The sequence below is a fragment of the Dermacentor andersoni genome, chromosome 6 (genome assembly GCF_023375885.2).
Source record: "Dermacentor andersoni chromosome 6, qqDerAnde1_hic_scaffold, whole genome shotgun sequence".
In the NCBI taxonomy this organism is placed as follows: Eukaryota; Metazoa; Arthropoda; class Arachnida; order Ixodida; family Ixodidae; genus Dermacentor; species Dermacentor andersoni.
This window is the reverse complement of record NC_092819.1, coordinates 77,147,840-77,161,414: the sequence shown is the minus strand read 5'-3', so window position 1 is coordinate 77,161,414 and position 13,575 is coordinate 77,147,840. Positions and strand designations below refer to the sequence as shown.

At 47.1% G+C, this 13,575-nt stretch overlaps 1 protein-coding gene across 1 annotated transcript in view; it reads left to right on the top strand.

The window, feature by feature from the left end:
* Window positions 1–13,575, top strand: part of LOC126522420 (protein Skeletor, isoforms B/C-like) — a 38,670-nt gene that overhangs the window by 10,070 nt on the left and 15,025 nt on the right. Inside the window, exons 2-3 of the mRNA XM_050171172.2 lie at window positions 8,818–8,872; window positions 10,300–10,390. Of these exons, the coding sequence (XP_050027129.1) occupies window positions 8,818–8,872; window positions 10,300–10,390 (146 nt within the window). The remainder of the gene's footprint in view (window positions 1–8,817; window positions 8,873–10,299; window positions 10,391–13,575) is intronic.

Here is a 13,575-nt window from a genome sequence, read left to right as displayed (position 1 = left end):
CATCATTCCTCTTTCTTCTGTCGTTTAATTCGTTACCACCTAACAATGTTTTTTTAACTTGCGACTAAATGAAATAATTGAAATTGCAGTTGTTTCTACGTAATATTATTTTCGTCATGCATATTTAAAAACACGCTGCTTCCAAGCGTCTCATCTGGATCGCAGCTGTACCCAACCGTAACGTGCTTTTGGCATTGTCATTTTGCAATATCCCTAAGAAAATCGTGTATGTTCTACTTCCGAATGTTTCCCATTAGTACTTCTTCTACGCCCTGTGTTGAAAGAAAGCTTGAAGCTGCGGCCATTTGCCTTACGTATTGGAACGGCCCACAGTTCTGCTTGTGGAGGCTAGGGTGGCGAGGAAACACGTTAACATCATTTGTGCAACTGGGGTCAACACCGTGTACAGAGGGAGTCGCTCTCTACTGCGATGTGCCATTTTCAGAACAAATTATTTTGGAATACCAACCTCATATGCCGTTACAGCAGAGGGATACGAGTGTGTTGCTGCAACGCACTTCTTACGGAGAACAAACCTGCCCGAGGGACATTAGCACCAAAAGGTGTTAACTCTTATTCGGTGCTATGAACCTCAAAGGCAGTCTGCATATGCTCGGTCTCTCTCTCTCTCTCCATTTCCTGCTTATCATTCTTCGTCCTCCCTCCACACCTTCCAGTGTAGGGTAACGTACGGTATCTTTGCGTTCCTATATTTTCTACCACCGTAAAAGAACAAACACACACGTACGCACACGCACACGCGCTTACGCACGCACGCACGCACGCACGCACGCACGCACGCACGCACGCACGCACGCACGCACGCACGCACGCACGGGGAGTGCCTTATTATGACGTATTTTCATGCGTTGCATTGTCAATACTTCTGAGGAGCTGCACGTAAAGCTCTTAATGGTCAATAAAACTGCCCTTATGGTTGGATTCGACAAAACTCGAGGATTCGAACGTTCGTTGGTTTCAGTATCCATTGAAAGAGCATAAAGGCAGAGTGGGAGAGAGAGGAAAGAACATGACACTGCTGCTGTTAGCAGAGCGGCAGGCGTGTTGTTTTGTTTCACCTTGTTGCAGCTCTGGATCTGCAGGTGCCGTGCCACCTAACTCTGAGTAGTCACGCATGCTTGAGTGCTCCGACGAAGCGTCGAAAAAGACGCTGTTACATATGGAGCTTTCCAGCGTCTAGAGCAACAAATATGAGGGCGTGTCCTTCAGGAAATCCGCGTGTGAAGGTGTTTCCAGCATTCTGACGGGCTTGTGCTTCTTTGCGTGAAAGCCTGTGCCCGAGAGCAAGGGATGCTTTTGAGAATTCTGCTGACAAGTGGGAGTGAGGACAAGTCCCGAACCCGAATGTTGCATAGGTGTTGGATAGATTTCGCGGCGAAATCCTCAGTAATATAGATTAAGGCGCATGATTCGCTGTGCCGTTATTATTCTGCGAACCAATATTTCTTGAGGAAGTTAGCTTTTCGAAGCTGGCTTGGAGTGCTTCTTTTGTTTGTAATAGATGGAAGTGCCAGATATGACATGGCAATGACTTGTTGACACAGCGGCAATGTAATTGAAGCGGAGTGGGGAGGAGGTGGAATGCACGTTCTGAATGAAGTGGCGAGTAAGTATTGCGTGAATAGATTTTGGTAATCAATTTTACAGCAGCTCTCAGCTCTGATAAATTATTTGCAGACACGAAGGTCCTCACACTTTGCGTTACAGAGAGAAAGAGAGAGAGAGAGAGAGAGAGAGAGACAGAAATAGAAGACAGGAAAGGCAGGGAGGTTAACCAGGCGCACGTCCGGTTTCCTACCCTGCACTGGGGGAAGGGGTATTGGGATAAAGAAAGAGAGAGAGAGGTGAGAGAGAGAGCACATTTTCGCGCACAGTGGAAGGTTCGCGCTGAGTCCACACACGGTTCCCAAGACCTGCCGACTTCAGGTATTCCATGAACGCTTTCGTGACCTTCTGTTCCACCGACGCAAACGGCCAGGGTGCAAGGATCTTCATTACGGAAAATGGTCTACAGTCCAGCTGGTTCAGTGCTGTTCGGATAACTTCGCTGGGGACCGATACATAAGACGTGTTCAATTGTTTCTGTGCTTCCGCAAGAGTCGCACATGGGCGTATCCCCCATTCCAATGCAGAATGAGCAGGCCTTCGTAAATGCCACCCCGAGCCAGAGGCTTTTGCATGACAAGCGAACAAAATTATACCGGACTCCAAAAGTCCCCTGTATTCTTAGTGTAAGTATTGTTACTGACGCCCTTCTCTGCGGTGACCGCCTGTCTCCGTTTCAATCGCTGTCTTAGCCTAATAATTCGCGAGGCAACCACTTGGCAGCCTGCACAACCCATAAGCTGCCTTCTTCCTCGGGGCACTTGTTTCGGCTTTCACTCTCGGGAGTAAGTTGACGGCCTTTTCACTTGCGCGCGCGAAACGTTCCATGAGGTCGTTGCGAGTGTGCCGGAAGGTCACGGCGATGGTCGGGTCTTTCTTGCCCTCGCATGCGTTTAGGGCTGTCACACCTCGCTTACACGAAAAGGCAGACGAATTCTGTAGATGGCCGATGTCTCGCTCGGACCGAAAGCGTTGGTGAAGCAGGGGATGGCGAAACGCCAAATGGGTCAGCCGTGCCTCATTGTCCGGAGACATGTTCGCGGAAACAGAGCGTGCATCGCTCGTTGTGGTCTCTTTCCGTCATTCGTGTTGGCAGCCGCGGCCGTTGAGTTCGACCGTCACTCGTGTTGGCAGCCGCGACTAGAAGGGCTTTAACTCGACGCTCTTCCTTTACCCTATTGATAGATGAAGGGATATTATGAACATTCCATTTAAAACGGGGCGGTATCTGGCGCCACCAAGCTCGTTATTTTCACTTCTATAATGCTTTACTTCTTGGCCCTTTAGACCCGTGGCTTGTACTGAGCATCAAATCCTAAAATTAATTATTGCCTAAAATGAATAATGTATCTTTATTACGTATTTTCTCTCTTTGCGCCGTCACTTCTCTAGGCATCTTTTTCTATTCTCTATTTCGAGATTCATTTACTTTTTCTTGGTTATCGCGAAAGCGCAATGTTTCGGGCAGGGTAAATATGTCATTGTTTACCTCAGGATGGACAGTGCGACATGCAACGAGTGACACATGTACTGAATGCATATGTTTTTGCATTGCCCGAACTAAAACGCGTCCACACTTACATGACTAATCCACCCTACCATTTTAATAAAAAAACTTTACATATTTTCGTGCGACAAGGAAATGTTTCGCTGTGTAGTGTTCAGTATTATTTATTCTTTGTTGTGGCAAGCAGATGGCAGCTGTGACCCAATTACGAACGATTGAGAATAAAATATGTATTTTTTAAGCATTCTGCATACCGTATTTATCAGAATGTGTAGCCTAAGAGATTTACCAATGGCTCGTTATAATTCATAACTCAATAAGTTCGTATACGTAAAGTACCATGCGAAATACAAGAACGAAATCAGCATAGGCAGCAGAAAAGTGTGCAGGCGCTTTATAGCAATCGCGGGATTTAGCTTAACCTTTTAGTATGAAATAAGCTATTTTGTGCAATCAACAACCGAAAGTTGCCGCTATAGGAACAGTTCGTCGGCTATTTCGATTTCACGTGGTTACTGACATTTGGATTGTGTAGACGCTTCTTCGAATGCACTTCCGGACGGCAGCACATACTATTTCTAGGTTCATCATACGAGTGCCCGAACTTCCGGTGCATTTTGATTCGTTGTTGAAGTTTATACTGAGATGCAAACAGCGTGCGCTGATGCGCTTTCGGGGGGTGGTAAGTCTTAGTATGAAACAACAATATTCTAGAAAGCCACTGAAGCCTTCCTTTTTTAAAGAAAGCTTTCTTTGCCTCTTTCTTCGACTTTCTGCTACGGCTGCAGCTGTGGACTTGCACGCCGCTAACGCTGGCCACGTCGAGACGTGATTGAGACGCAGGCCACTAACGCCGGCCGCGTCGGGACGTGGTTGAGACGTGGCCATGTAACAAAAACATAAAATGCACGCGCTCACTATAAAATAATTTACACCCTAAAAAGTGAAAAAGGGTGTAAATGTATCTATAACTCACACCCTTAGGGCGTCCGTTTATAGATAACACCCTAAGGGTGTGAGTTATAGACACATTTACACCCTTTTTCACTTTTTAGGGTGTAAATTATTTTACAGTGCGGTCGGTGTTTTGTTTGATGACATTAGTTTATGAGCTGTCATCCTCAGTATTCAGAGGAATAACTTTGGAAATAATGTAAGACAAGGTACGCGCCACGTGGAGGGCCCTGGCGGCTGTGGTTCAGAATGATTATTCGCCAAGCGATGCCCGCGGCGTCGACACCGGATCTTCTGCCACGCGGGGCACTTAACGTGATCGCGTTAGCACATGGCAGGGGTGTGGCACAAAGGAAATACCACCCGAGAAGCTCGTGTCAACATTTGCACCGCGTCGCATGTGCACAATGCCCTCTGGACTCTTAACTAGGCGTGACCCCCCGCAAATGTAGTGCAGGAGCTGCCGCGCTTGTCTCCGTGCTCACCCGCCATAGCAACGACGGTAGAGGGAGGAGGTGGGGAGAATGTTAGCGAAGGAATAGAGAGAAAGAGAGGAGGCAGTTTTGTGAGCTACGACGCAAAAACCTGAATGGTGCCGAAGCGTGCACTTACTGCCGAGGAGACGAAGGCTCGCATAAAGCGTCGAACGGAGCAAGAACAACAAACACAAGCGGAGCAGGCAAGGTAATATTTCGCATCACGTCACGACTGTCGTATGCCGTCGATATATCACCGCCGAATAACGTAATTCAACGCGAACAGCAGACAAAGCTTCGCTTACATCGAATTACACAGTGCGTTGGATATGCATATTTTTTTTTCTTACCTACACCCCTATAGCAGCGAATGGTGGCATACAATTTGTCTTTAGACTTTGATTTTAAGCATTGGGTTCGCTCGGCGCTTGTCTGAGTTGCAGAAAGCGGATATCAAACTTTCGAATAATAAAGAATAAAATACGCCTGTGCATTGCGGGGAAATTACGCGTCCGAGTGCTGGCCTATTCCTGGCATCGGGAAATCCTTCCATTTACGCCTTCTCCTTTGCCTTCATGTGGCGGCTGCTGTACGGCGCGCCGGTTGAATGGGCACGAATGCTCACTCTTGGCAACACAACTAGCAGTATCTGTGTTTGGAGGCATACATTCGCGTAATAGACAAGCGACCGACTTAATCTGTCGGCCACTCATCCTCTCGTGCGTTCCAACGCTACGGGTTTGCTATTACATTAGTCACGAAAAAATGATGAACTCACGTAGCGCCGTATGCTGCCGCATGTGTGTCCGTTCGTGTCCGTTTTGTGCTGCTCAATTTCCCAGGACGTTGTAACGACATCTTTTCCTTCGTATTTTTAAATAAGAATGCTGCAGAACACAAGTAGGATTCCGGTGTAAGTTTCGCATTATTTCCTTAAGTACAGTGCTCAGGATAAATGAAGATATTAGACCAAAACAAGAGAGGTGTTGACAGGAAGATGGAAGCTTGAAGTGATTAACAGTGGCACATTCCTTGTTCCGTTTCTGGTGATGAAATTTTTTGGGGTTGCACTTGGTACGTTATACTGCGATGATTACTAAACTGCTTCACGTGAAGCGCGCACGAAGACGCTGGCGGGGTTGCGTGAGCACGTCCTCGTTGTGGTAGCTCGGGGACGAGCAGCGGGGCTTCTTCGTGGAGACCCACGACACGTCTTTCGTCGCACTCGATTGACACGCATCCTCGGCCGTTCCGCGTGGCCTCGCGTCTTGTCCGGCGACAGGCCATCCGTGAAGTCACATCGCCGCTAAGCGTTTTCACGCAGCTGGTCGCCTCCTTCCGGGTGAACCGCTGCGACCCTGTCGCCTTTCACATCGGCATCACTCGTAGCGCATGATTTGGAGCGTGGCAGTGTTTTTTTTTTTTGTTGTCCTCGTTTGCTTTTTTTTCAGCTGGTCTATAGCTTCTGCATGCAAACCCTGCCTTTATCCTCTGAAGTGCGTGTCTGCCTAACGGGTAAAAAAAAAAAAAGGAGGAAACGAAACGCCTGCTTGTCAAGAGAAGAGCTACTCAGTGGTGACGATGGCGGTAAGAGTTTAGACATCGCGACGATGCCGCAATGCACGAGTATTTCCAAAGCCGGGGCTGTATCTTTTAATTCTGATAGGCGGGAATGTTCACGCATTGGCAGAACTTGAACTGACGAGGATGTATCACTTCCTTCGACATTTCGCCTCAACCACAGCTCCTGAGGAGACACTTGTCAACTTTTTTTCAGTTTATTTTTCACACCACAACGCTGCGAGTCTTCGTCGGCTTCGTGCCAGGAGCACATGGGCGCAGTTGGCAGCAAGGGGTATCTAGCGGTTACAGACTGCTACGCAGAATTATAGCTTTCGAAAGCGCTGTGCGGAATTGTATTTTTGCTCTAGGTTGTTTCCTTTAGGTTCGTTGTAGTTTATTTAATAATTAGATAACCGGAAAATGGACCATCAATCGGGCGGCTATATATGGCGATTATCAAAATTAAACTCCGGCGACTAAACGAGTTAAAGAAAGAAGATTGAAAGTGACCAAATTAACGCATAAAGCTAAAATATTGCAAGAATCAACCAATCTGGCATAGACTGTTATGATGTGTGCATTCTGGTTGGCGTAATATATCGGCAACACGCGAACATCCAGTCCCAAAACTGCCTCTTTTTTTCCTTTAATAGCATTGTTCCATTGTTTCCTCTGCTGCTTACATTATGCGTTGAAATATAACTAACTACATGCACACATATTCTGCACTACATATTACATCCTACACTACCTACGCGCATGTAAATACATGGCACAGAAGTATTCAATTATTCTGCCTTAACAAGTTTTACGTACCGGACACCCATCGAAGGCTTAAAATTCTTGCCATGAACATCCGTAACTGATGTCGTATAAATTCGTTGATTGTAGGTCACGTCTAACCTGACCTATGGAGGAGGTGAAGGGTGATGTAGACCAGGCCGTTGTTCATTATGTTCGCATCCCGAAGATTTCTCACGAATTAAAAGCTGAACATTTTGCGGCGTTGAGATACAAGGGGCGCTGCAGTGACGAAAACCTGCGTGTTTAAACAGCCCTTCGCTATCGCCGCTGCTTCAGGTGAGTAGCCCCGCTCTCCGAGGCGGGTCCGCCACTCCCAAGATGTTAAAAAAATAATTGCTTCTGGTCAAGGGAAGTAGGCCTGCCTTCCTAGTTTCGCAGCTGGTCTTCTAGAGGCCGTCGCTAGTACAGTGCAGGATAAAGAATGGAATAAGAACAAGCGATTCCTGAGCCATTCATGTGACATGGGGTGGCGAAATTATAGGGGATTGACGCGAACGTTTCCAAGCCATTGACACAAGCGGTAACTTTTATCCAACCTGTATATGCATGTCAAATATCCATGTCAGTCGAGAGCTAAAACTTGCGCGTGTCTTCTGTTCTTCATCTTGCGTCTTCCGCACTACTTCTTTGTATCACGATATGTATTTCATATCGCATTCCGCTTACTGGATTCCTGAGGTCTTTAGCTTGCGGAAAAGAATAACTGGAGATTACAGAGGATGCCTTCATTATAAGTAGCGGTAAACAAAAAGACCGTTGCCTTAATTTCAACATTTATACTCCCTTTTGTTCATCTGTGGTTCGCATGTTTACCGATTGTTCACGCTAGTTTCATTCGCCTGCGCGCATGGCGGGCAGCTTTTATTTACGTCATAGACCAGACAGTCCAGTCTTGGGCCATCTTCACGGACTCAAGAGCGACCCTGTGGCGTCACAAAGTCGCCATGCACGAGGGAAGAACTCGTCATGGGCATCAGACACCCATGCAATGAAGCCCGCGAACTGCATCACAACGTTGTGCTGAAGCGGTTATCAGCCCACTACGGAACGCAAGGGAACGTACAGGCTGACCGTGTTACCAAAGCTGGACACGACACTTCGAGAGAAATGGTCCAGAATACCATTCTCGAGAAAAGATGCGGCCACACTCGTATCTGCCCACACTTGCAGTTTCCAGCGATCCGTCTGGACAGATGGAAGTCACCGGTATACACGGAGCCCTATACAAAATTGATCCATGATGTTACTTTTACATGCCGCGAGGCCTCAGTATAGACAGGAGCAAACATGCCTACACCGCATCAGACTCAACGTGGCCTACACGGACTACTTCAAATGCTAGATTCAACTAACGGACTCGTCATTATGCTTTGAATGTAATGCCCCTGAAGACCTGCATCATGTTCTGTGCGACTGCTGCCGCTACGCGCCAGAGAGTGTCTTTGAAGGCGGCACTACACGCGCAACGGGACTCGAGCTTGAAACTGCGGCACATGCTCGGCCCATGGCAAAGCACCGCCGGCGCGTCAGGCGCCATGAAAGCGCTGCTGACGTTCTTGCAGGCTACGAGCCTTAACTAAACTTTGTAAATCTCTCTCTCTCTATCTGTCTCTCTCTTTCTATATATGTGTGTGTGTGTGTGTGTGTGTGTGTGTGCAGTTAAGTTTTTGCACCTGGAGTAGCATGTCGGGCGAACAGCCTGGCCAACATCTTCGGCAGCTTGCATATATATATATATATATATCTTGGCTGCATGAAAATTCCTGCTAAAGTAAACAATGCCGCAGGCAGCTCCGAAATGCTACACATGCCACATTGTTTGTCTTCTGTTTCCTGTGTAGAAAGAAGTTCGTGGCTTAAATAAATATCTTTCTTTTTTCTTTGCAGGAGGTGGCTTTGTGGCAGATGAAGAACAGCGCCTCAACTTGCTAAGACCGCATCGGTAACAATCTTGTCTACACAGCTCGTTTCTTTTTTCTAGCGCTGCAGTGTAATTGCTCTAAGAAAACTGGTTCACTCCGCAGGAACACTAGCGGATATAATACAGTTTCATCACCGGCGAAATTAGAGAAACGTGGTTCTCATAGGAAACTCAGTGTGAGCATAAGCGAGAACAGACCTTGCGAGTAGTGTTAACTGATTGCACAGAGTCATCACAATAATTGAATCTTACACATTTATATTTTAAGACAAATTGTTCGAATTGTTCATAGTCATTAGACGTGACTCGTTGAAAGGTAATAATAAGCTTTTGTATGGGACGACGAAACACTGTAATCACCAGCACATACACTGCTAAATGGCGCTTCCAGCAATAAAGGTGTGAAAACGGAGACGCATGGACAGTTATGAAATCTTTTTTTCTGGCGTAATAAGCCTTTGTATTGCCCATTAAGATACAGAACGCGCTCGTTTAGCTTATTAGTTATAGTCTAGAAGACAAGTTGTATCGGTATTGCTAGCGGTTGGTGGCTCTTGACTGCATCACTATTACAGGATTTCTAACAAACGCGTTTACCCTTTGTGCGAAGTCTACAGTTTAGTGCCGCTGATCGTCGCTCATTAGTGCAGACCATGTATTTAACAAATATTCCTATGGTTAGCCATATACTGGTCTGATGTAATGCAATGATCCCTACCTTATCATCTACCGCTCAAACCGGCCGACCCTGGTTATAACGTAAGCGGAGCTGGATCACTGACTAAGTGCAACAAGGAAAAGAATTGAAGTATACACTGATTACAGTATTCCAGCCTTGATGGCAGTTAGCACTTGTGCCCACAACAAAGATCGCCCCTGCGTAGTGACGCACACGATACTGATGTTCTCGCTCCTTCTCTAACGGCTCGCCACGTCTTCTGTGTGTTCCGTTGCAGCTCGATCGCCTTCTTGCGTGTAACATCGCCTTCTTGCAATACCTGCCATTTAAAACTTTGCATAGAGTACAAAACATTTGGCATACTATAGTAAAAAAAAAAACCTGTAGTGGTTATGTCCGAAAAGTCCGTTGGTCATCTACTGCAACTGCAGCATAAGGAGTATGGAGCATTTAAACGCTCCCCGCTGCTTTCTGGCGCCTTCGGGGCCGTGTCTGCATGACGCGCCCCACGGTGACGCATCTACGCAACGTGTGTCCAAGTGCCGGGCTTTCTGCTCCTCCCTACTTTGGTTAGGCTTACCTCGGCACTATTTTCAAACGCGTTCTGTCCTTTGGCGTCGCAGCGCGTTAAAAACGAGTGGCGCCATTCTCTGTGTATAACCTTGCTCAACAATCAAGCTCCGATTGTGCGCCGGGCGGTTGTAGCCGCTGTTGACTGTGATGGAAGCTTTGCATCGATGGATTTTTTATAAGCTCTGTTTTCTCCCAGGAGCGGCCCACTTCGTCACCGGGTCGCGAGGGACGTCACTGGACTCATCCGCGGTGTGCGGTGGTCCCCTGTCGGAGGCAGATCTGCTCGGGTAAGGTAGCCATTGCTTTGGATAGCGATTAACTTATGTGTTTTTCGTTTATTTCTGTTACCAAAGCAAAAGTCCACACTGTACTAGCTTTAAGAGAGGGCACACTGGAATGGAGCTAGGGATATACATACTGGCAAGCGTTTGTAGTTTTGAGAAACACTGACACTCTGGCTGTTTGTTTGTGTGGGGAATTACTTGATTGATTGATTGATTGATTGATTGATTGATTGATTGATTGATTGATTGATTGATTGATTGATTGATTGATTGATTCAGGACATTTAGAGTCCCATAACAACATTGGGTTATTAGAGACGCCGTAGTGCATGTCTCCGGATTAATTTTGACTGCCTGTCGTGTTCTTTAACAACGTGCACCCAAATCTATTAGTACATTATCATTTCTGCCTTTTGTCCCCGTCGAAACGTGGTTGCCGCGATCGGGACCCAAGTCCGCGACGAGCAGAAGGGCATAGCCATTGAGGCATTCTGGTGGGTTTAACGAATAATGCGAATGCAGAGATGGAAATACTGCAGTTACCTACTCATTAGCGAAAACTGAGGTGAATTCTTCTTTCATATAAATTAGTAGTAGCACGAAAACGAAATGTACATTTTGAGAACTCGTGGTTTCTTAATTTTTTGCTTGATAGTTATAGAATACAGACATACCGAAGCGTTCAAAGCCCTTGACATTTTAGTCAAAACTTTGAACCGAGCTGTGCGCATGATATTTGTGTGACACGGTCTGTTCGCAAGCGAACAAGGCGGAGGTTCCCCTAGTACATTGGCCTGAAATAATTGACCTTACCAACTGCGGGGATTGGCGTAGACGTCGGCAGAAAGAGAGGAAGCGGAAGAAAGGTATAAAAAAGATTAAAAAAGAAAATAAGAGTAGTATTACAGCTATACATTCCAGAAAGCTTTCTTTGCCTACCCTCCCGTGTTCGGCACGGCTGGTGCCGGCTGGTGTCTGCTGATGCACCGGTCCGTACCTCGGCGGACATATTTATTGATGTAAATACGAAGGTGGCGTTCTTACACGACTGTCCGCGGCACCGAACAAAGTCTATACCGAGGCCGGATACAGTGCCAAACAAGGTTGCCCGGAGCTGCAGCTGATGTAGTTCGCTGCAAAAATTTGCGGGATCTGCAAGGCGTGTCGGAGCGACGCAAAACTGCATTGCTGCGCCGTCTACCGTCACAAAGTGTGGTGTCAAGGCTCCCGGCACTTCCGCGCCAGGCGCGCTTTGCGCATCCTCGACACCATGCTGTGTGACGGTAGACGGCGCAGCAATGCAGTTTTGCGTCGCTCCGACACGCCTTGCAGATCCCGCAAACTTTTGCGGCTGAGTGTGCGTAAGCGTGGACGTGACAAACTACGCAAACACGCTTTCTTCGTGTTAATTCCATCTTCGTCATTTCATCTATACATTCCGTTGCGATCACACTCCGCCGTTTTCATGCCGCTGCCATAGATTCACCATCTTCATTCGGGCGTTGTCATTTCGTCATTATAACACCGCGGTCACCACGCCGTCACCATCATTTCACCGACGGTATTCCGTCCTCGTCCATCTATCGTCTTAATACCGTCATCACGCCATCGTAGTCGTACTGTCGTCAATTTCTTGTGACCGTCCCGCCTTTTGCATGTTGTCATCGCCTTTGCGTCGTCGTCAAACAGTCGTCGTAACACCATCATGGTCATTCCATTGTCATCATCTCAGAATCGTTATCCCATGATGTCATGCCGTCGTAGTCTTGCCGCCGCGTTCCATCGTCGTCATACAGTCATCGTCATGCCACCATGGTCTTTAATCATGGTCATTCTGCCGTAGTCACTGCACTATCGTCATGCCACCATTGTCATGCCACCGTTTTCATGCCATCAACATTATTACGTCGTCGTCATACAGTAGTTGTCATACATTCGTTCTTAATATCGCCGTGACATCGTCGTGCTCGGTCATTCATTGCCATTACAGCTTTTTCATCCGATTGCCATCATACCGTCGCCTTCAAGCCACCGTCTTCACGCAGTCGTCGTCATCCCGCTGTCATGTTTTCGTCGTCACAACGCCTTTGTGATACTATCGTCATTACTCCAGAATTATCTCATTTTGACATCCCTTCGTCGTCATAACTGCAGTCGTCGTTCTGTCGTCGCTATTCCTTCTTCATCATACAGCCATCGTCCCGCCGTCGTGGTCATTCCATCATTGTCATTTCAGTATCGTCATCCCATTGACACTATGCCGTAGTCATCAGACCGTGATCGTTATAACGTCGTCGTCATGCATGGGATCCGCATGTTTGGGCGCTGCCGCTTTATGTAGAGCAAGGCGTTTCCCAGTGAAAACGTCTCCAACTTAGTCATGTGCTCTTGAGAGACATACTTGCACGTACTTGCAAGTGGTCGTTCAACAAGAACAGTGTTGTTTGCAAACACCAGTGAGAGAGAGAGAGAGAGAGAGAAAGAGAACAACTTGAGCGAAAATGTCTGCAGAGTCAAACAACTCTAACTCTGCAAACACCAGTGAAAAAAAAATTAACGGGTTTAACGTGCCAAAACCACTTTCTGATTATGAGGCACGCCGTAGTGGAGGACTCCGGAAATTTCGACCACCTGGGTATCTTTAACGTGCACCTAAATCTAAGTACACGGGTGTTTTCGCATTTCGCCCCCATCGAAATGCGGCCGCCGTGGCCGGGATTCGATCCCGCGACATCGTGCTCAGCAGCCCAACCCCATAGCCACTGAGCAACCACGGCGGGTCACCAGTGAAAGCTTTCCTATAACTGATTCTCACAGCACGTGAGACCTGCATTCCCCCTCACAGTTCGCCAAAGTTAGTCTTTTTATAGATGTATTGGTAAAGAAGAAAACAAGGGATTTTTTCAATTTTAGAGCGAAACTGTTAGTCTCTCGGCGGTCGGCATTTTAACGCGTTGAGGGCCCGGTGTCGCAGAAAAATCAGGTGACGGCGCCGGCATCGGCGGAGTTTCCATGAGCGAAAATTTCCGTATATATTTAGGTATATGTATATGCCACGCCTTGCTATATGACATGCGGTATGTGAGGGTTATACTGCCACACCATTATATCATTAAAGTTGCTCATACCTTGGCTTACATTCTTCACAAAGTTATTCCTCGGAATATTGAGAATGACAACCCACAGAA